Source organism: Takifugu flavidus, chromosome 7 (assembly GCF_003711565.1).
Source record: "Takifugu flavidus isolate HTHZ2018 chromosome 7, ASM371156v2, whole genome shotgun sequence".
Taxonomy (NCBI): Eukaryota; Metazoa; Chordata; class Actinopteri; order Tetraodontiformes; family Tetraodontidae; genus Takifugu; species Takifugu flavidus.
In genome coordinates, this window is record NC_079526.1 from 13,084,964 (window position 1) to 13,091,424 (window position 6,461).

General features: G+C 47.4%; 1 protein-coding gene across 3 annotated transcripts in view; it reads right to left on the bottom strand.

The window, feature by feature from the left end:
• raver2 (ribonucleoprotein, PTB-binding 2) overlaps window positions 1–6,461 on the bottom strand; it is a 36,481-nt gene that overhangs the window by 4,945 nt on the left and 25,075 nt on the right. For all 3 annotated transcript variants that reach the window (XM_057039347.1, XM_057039348.1, XM_057039349.1), the window contains 9 exons: window positions 5,758–5,840; window positions 5,576–5,674; window positions 5,298–5,409; window positions 4,217–4,551; window positions 3,640–3,748; window positions 3,039–3,220; window positions 2,512–2,622; window positions 2,017–2,118; window positions 495–713 (listed from right to left, as the gene is read on the bottom strand). In XM_057039347.1, coding sequence (XP_056895327.1) covers window positions 495–713; window positions 2,017–2,118; window positions 2,512–2,622; window positions 3,039–3,220; window positions 3,640–3,748; window positions 4,217–4,551; window positions 5,298–5,409; window positions 5,576–5,674; window positions 5,758–5,840 — 1,352 coding nt within the window. The remainder of the gene's footprint in view (window positions 1–494; window positions 714–2,016; window positions 2,119–2,511; window positions 2,623–3,038; window positions 3,221–3,639; window positions 3,749–4,216; window positions 4,552–5,297; window positions 5,410–5,575; window positions 5,675–5,757; window positions 5,841–6,461) is intronic.

Here is a 6,461-nt window from a genome sequence, read left to right on the forward strand (position 1 = left end):
AGAAGAGGACGTTAATTCCATAGAAAATCTGACAGGAAACTGTTCGATGTTTAATCAACATCATCACAACCCTGGAAACACAGTCATGTTTTGTTTAACTGGATTCTTTAATAAGTAACTCATTTATCATGCTAATTAGGGAATTTTAAATTGATATTAACACTTAACACAGTAATCTTAAACAGTACATTACTGACAACAATACTTGTGTTGTGTGTCACAGAGAAACATTGCGACCGGGACAAAACGATGGCTAAGAAGTATTTTTCCCCAAACAGAGGAGATGAAGATGATTCTTCCGACTAATATCCATCCAGTAACAGACAATCACGTTTTAGATTTAATTTCAAATACCCGAAGTTCCCGCAGTATCAGACGTAATAAATGTGCCACAAAATGAAACGTTTGGATTTTTGGGTGTGATCGCTCGAGCCAAATATCCGAAAAATAAAAACACCAACAGTGTTTCGGAGGAGGAAAACTTCTTTACTCACATAGTAGTAGGTGTTCCAGTCAGGGGCGGCCGCGTGTGTGTGCGGGACCGGGCTTGGTGTGACAGCGGCGGGGTGTGGCGCCCCGAGGAAGCCGGGCATTAAAGGCAGGGTGCTGTAGGCTGGGAGCACGGCGGCAGCCGGGAGGACGGCCGACGGAGGCGCCGCTCCATTACTGACAGCGTGCAGGGAGACGCCGAGAGGCTTACACACATCGACCTCCTGGAAAAGACACACACTCCAGTTTAATTGCTGTATATGAGCCAAAGTAATAAACTCTAAATACATTTGTCACAAGGGGATCCTGATCATAATACAGTGGTAGTAAATGGTCAGAGATGAGTGGTCAATGTATTTAAATTATGACTTTTTATTTGATTTTACTTTTAATCAGAGCCAAGCATTCAGCAAGGACATCCAGACTTGTTTGTTTTGTAGTTTTTTTTGTTTGTTTTTATATCTCATAAGACAAGATTCAGTGTGGATTTCTAGCTGATATTGACAATGACAATATTAATTAGCCAACAATGACAATATTAATTAGCCAACAATGACAATATTAATTCCAGCTTAAACTTGTCATTGTTGTGCACACCGCCCCCTAGTGGCCACCACGAGATGGGCACGATACCTCCTGCACCAGCTGCCTCTGGTTTTATATGTTTCTTCTCTTTCTGGAGAATCAGCCAAAACTAAATTCTGCACTGTCATGTTTAGGGGCCATTTCGAGCTCAAAATAAACCCTGTCCTATCATTTTCTTTAAGAGATCGGATACTCCACCAGGAACGAGCTCAGCAGACCAGAAAGTAACTCTGTCTCACAGCAAGATCGATGGCCGTGTCTTCATGTAAATCCTTCACACACACACGCACACACACGCACACACACACACACACACACACACACACACACACACACACACACACACACGTTCTCACATAGCCTCAAGGAGCAGGAGCGGGGAGGTCTGGACCTGGCTGCCAGCCTTGCGTTGACACATCTGCTATCAGCTGCCGGGAGGCGAGTGATGCGTAACTTCTAACAGGGGTATCGGTGTCTTACAGACAGGTCACTAACTCCAAATAAACAGAGGCAAACATACTTATAAATACCAGCATGCTGCTTCAAGAGCCAAAGCTCCCGGTGATTATAACGGCAATATGGAGGAGCGGATGCTGCTTTAGGCAGGTGTTCACGGTGAAAAGCAGGTATCACCAAATATTTCACAAACCTGCCCAATGTTTGTGCAGGATTACTAGCAGCAGTATTGAGGCTGCTCTCAAGACAGTTGTCCTGTTCCTGCCAGAGCCTGAGCCAGGAGACAGTGATTAAGAGTCTCAATTCTGTCCCTTTAAAGGACGAGAATTTGAATGAAAAAGAAACCAAAAAAACAACAGACGCTCTTTAATCTTGACTGAAGGACAACAGAAGAGAGCAGGAACAGCTTTGATTTCAGACCCCTGCATGTGTGCGTGTGTGTGTGTGTGTGTGTGCGCGTGTGTGTGTGTGTGTGTGTGTGTGTACCTTGCTGGCATAGGCCTGGCTGGCTGTTGCAGGCTGGGAGTAATACTGGGTAACTGCCTGCATGTAGGAGCTGTAATCCCCATATGTCGTCACAGGCGGCGCCTGAAACACAAGATAACATTGACCCATACTAACAATAGATTGTTGGCTATATTTTAGCGTGCGTGTAAATAATGTAACGGGTTCAACTTTGACAAGAACCAAGAATGAAGGGTTTCATTTTACTCTGGATCTGGATTCTTTGCCGTAACTGGATGTACCTTAGAAACGAATTTACAGTTTTTCCAACCTCACAGTTTGACCTCACTAACAAATGTCACTGGTAGATTAGGTCCTAGGGCCTTCTGAAGACCATGGATGGGTGAATCAGGGTCGGTGGCCATTTTGCCATCATGACAGTAAGGTGCTGAGGGACCGGGGTGGAGGATTCACACCCGCCGTGCGCTGAAGACTGAAGTTTGAAGGGGTGGTGAAAAGGAAATAGCCAGCTCGTACCTGGGTGTGTTCCTTGCTGTAGTCGGTGGGCGCGCTGTCCTGTGGAGCAGCCGTGCTGTAGGTGTGAGCTTGTGCTGCTTGGTAATGGTGGTACCACTGCTGCATGGCTTCCTTCAACATGTAAACACAAGCAGACATCAGGAGGGAGAGTCCACAGACTCCAGATCACTGTTTGTTCTTCAGTGTTTCCTCCCTTTGTCTTTCATTAACTATTCCTTCCTGCTACCGGCTGTCCCGTTTCCCCCGCCTGGACCCTTTTATCGGTTATCTAATCAGGATCTGTTTGTTTCGATGAGCGTAATTAACATTTGAAATTGGGTTTGTATCGGTCTGCAAATATCAGATATGTCAGCTGCTGCTGGGGGAGGAGAGGCTGAGAAACAACATGAGAGGAAGAAAATGAGGAAGAGACGCAGACAGATCCACACCAGGGAGGTTTATTATGGCTTGTTCAGGCTGGAGGGTTGAGGTTCTGGTTTCCCTGGAGAGTCGTGTGTGTGTGTGTGTGTGGGGGGGGGCTACGGTACCTGTGTGTATGCCTGGTTGTACTGGCTGTAATCAGCGGAGGTATCGGCACTGTACGGAGCTGTAGTCGTCGCTGTGGAGCTGTGAGCGAAGGAGCTGGAGCTCTGGGAGGCGACGGGAGCAGCTGGAGTGCCGTAGACCCCTGAGCTGGGCTGTCCCACCTGGGATTTACTCCCCAGTGATCCTAGGCAACACACGAGGGAACCCTGAGTTTGTTAGACGATACTGTGGACAAGCATTCAAAGAACTTACAAGATACGGCGAGAAAAACACAAGTTTCAGGGTCAGCTTGGGCAACGGGTAATAATTAGTTTCCCTAATGAAGCCCTAACCCTGCGCTGCCACTCCCTTTAGAGCGCTGCCTCCTTTCTCGAGGTTGGACTTCAACCTGGTCTGCTGTGCAGCACAAGCTGAGTTTTAATTTAAAAAAGACGGCGAGCTCTTTGTGTGAGCTGATGGATGTGAGTTGTTATCCACCGTTTTCTCCTGGGTCAGTATTCTTGGACTTTATTTTCATCTTGACCCTCTTTGGTCAGAGAGTTTAGAAAAGAATCCTAAAAACAAATGAGCAGATTTTTCTTTAGTCCACGTGAGCGTACGTACCTTGAAGAACCACTCCTGGCATCACGCTGGCCAGATTCAGGTACGGATTAGAGGGAAGTCTGACCTCTTTAGGTGGATCACCCAGCAGGGAGGTCTGACCACTGCCGCCCTACGGAGGGAGGGGGGGGTGCAGAGAGCAAGAGAGATTATGCCTCACTCACGTGCACAAACCTCTGCAGACAACAGGAAAGACAGAACCTGTGCACATGAACCTGTGTGACAGAAACGTTGAAAGAAACTCGGATTGGAGCAGGAGGAGGAAACCTGGACTAAAATCTTTCATTTTTTGACTGCACTCTTAATTATGCGCCCCCTCCATCAGGGAGACTTCAGAGAAGGCTGGAACGTGCTCCCCTAATCTGCAGCACTGTGATAACCTCGGTCCCCCATGGCCTGGTCGCAGGGTGACACCAAAGGGAATTCTGGGAATTTCCCAGTTGGATGAGGGCGGTTTGCTGTTGTGTGTGACGCGTGTGTTTCTGTCTGCAGAGACTAAATATGCTTTAATAGTAAATTTCACATACTAAGAAGATGACACAAAGGAAGAGGGTGTGTGTGTGTGTGGGTGACATGTTACCATGTTAGCCAGGCTGCTGCTCTCGGAGGTGCTGTGCTGCCCTGCTGACAGATAAACTCCTCCTGTGGGGGTGGGTGGGGGCAGACCCAGGCCTGAGTTACTCATACCCAGGGAATAGCCCTGCCCCTGCGGGTGAGAGCTCGCCATGGTGCCGGGAGGAGCTGGCTGCCTGTCACAGGTGGTGGTGGAGGAAGAAGAGGAGGTGGAGGGAGCGGACGTGGAGGCAGCGTTTTGCTCCCCAGCTCCAGCGCAGGCCTGCAGGTACGGCACGCCTGCTGTGGACACCACCACGGAGGAATTGTGGGTAGAGGTTGGCGCTGACTCTGAGCCCAGCTCTGCAGGAGAGGGAAACAATTCTAAAGTGAGATGTCATTTAATTCTTACTTTTACGTCACTGTCAATTTTATTATCTGGGATTTAAATCGAAAGTTTTGGACTTTCCTCCATTTAATGTAATTAATTACGTTTTTTTAATATTCTCCCGACCTTGAAGCAAAAAACTGACTGTACCAAGCAAAACAGCGTCATGCCTTTGGATGAATTAACAGAGCTGTTGCTATAGAAACCAAAACTAAACAACTTTTACTACCATCCCATCTTTGAATAGTGTTTGCAACGTTTATTTATTTTAAATGTAACTTAAAAAAAACACACCCCACACATTTGGGTTTGGCATAAATCACGTCGGAGGTTATAAATCAAAACCAAAATCAATAAAAACTTTCATGAAAAACTGCACAGCCCCAACCCAGAAATCTATTTATGAGATGTATTTTAACGCTGAGAACCTTCCAGAATCATCAACGTATCAGGATTTCTGAAGACGGGACTCATTTTACCCCGAACTGTTTCTCTGTAACCCATTTGTTTTCATCACTTCCCAAAATTTCCCCGATTCTTCTGTTTTCTCGTCTTTTTTTCTCTCATTTTAACGTCGGCCTCCGGTGTTTCTCCATCTCTCCACACAGATGCTTCTGTTCACTTCATTTCCTGTTTTAACGTCGCCGCTGTGCCATTACGGCATGAAGACCGCTCCGCAGGTCCCCTCAGGTTTCCCTCATTCCAACATCGCTGCTCTCACCTGAAGGGGAGTCTCCCAGGAGGCCCTTCCCCAGCTGCAGCAGGCCGGGAGGCCGCAGAGACAACGCTTTCTGCACCAGCAGCCTGGACGGGTCCCCGAGCAGGCTGGAGACCTGCAGCGAGGAAGAGGAGGAAGAAGAGGATCGAAAAGGGAAGAGTTGTTTATGGAAGCTGCGCTCGGTCTTGGATGCGCATCAGAAAACAAAAGCTCTGCCTGTAGCACCCGTAGTGTTTTCTCTGTACCAAACCCACACGATGGTCCAGATATTTCAGTCTTACACTGCTGATGCGTTTGTCTTTGATGTGCAGGAGCTGCTGTTGTGCGAGCTGCATGTGCAGGAGGTTCTGGAGAACCAGCCCATTACCGAGCATGGCGCTCTGCAAGGCAAACACACATCACTGTAAAACAAAACCCAAAAAAACCCACTAATTAAAGCGCACGCGGATGCTGGGAAGTTGACCTGCTGTGCTTTTCCCAGAGTGAGGAGAGCTGTGGTGAGAGGAGGCCTGAGGAACGGCAGGCTGGTGTGACGCCCGTACTTCCCTGGACACACAAACAAACAACAGCTGCGTGGATCGGCGCTCCTCTCCGTGCTCACATCTCACATTATTGCAGACACATCTCACACACGTGCAGGAATATTCCGCCAAATATTCCCTCATGACATTTTCTGCGGTTCCGTATCATTTAGATGCAGGAAACACCAACAAAGGGATCCCAAAAAAAACAACAACTAAAGATTGGGAACATGTTTCCATGCTGACGACACCAAACACACCTCACACCGGTGGTCTTACAAGCTGATATAGATGTAAACGTCAATGCTAATGGTAGCTACCAGAATAGGTAGAAACTTTAACATTTAATCAAGGTGCTAATTTTAGGCTTTAACCGTACACGTTGGCTCCGCTACCCCTCCTATCTTCTCCGTCTTATTCCCATTTATTCTGCTAATGTCACACGATTTCATTTTAATACCTGATTAGCTATTCATCACATCATGCCGCTGTCCTCTGAGTGATGTGATGAGAGCGCCACAGAGCCGAGATCAGGGACGGACTCAGCACCCCGGATCTCTGATTATCATTCCAGTTCAATGAGACGGACACAAATGTATTCGGAGGCTGAATCTCTTCAAAGTGATTCAAAACTTAAATTTGTCAC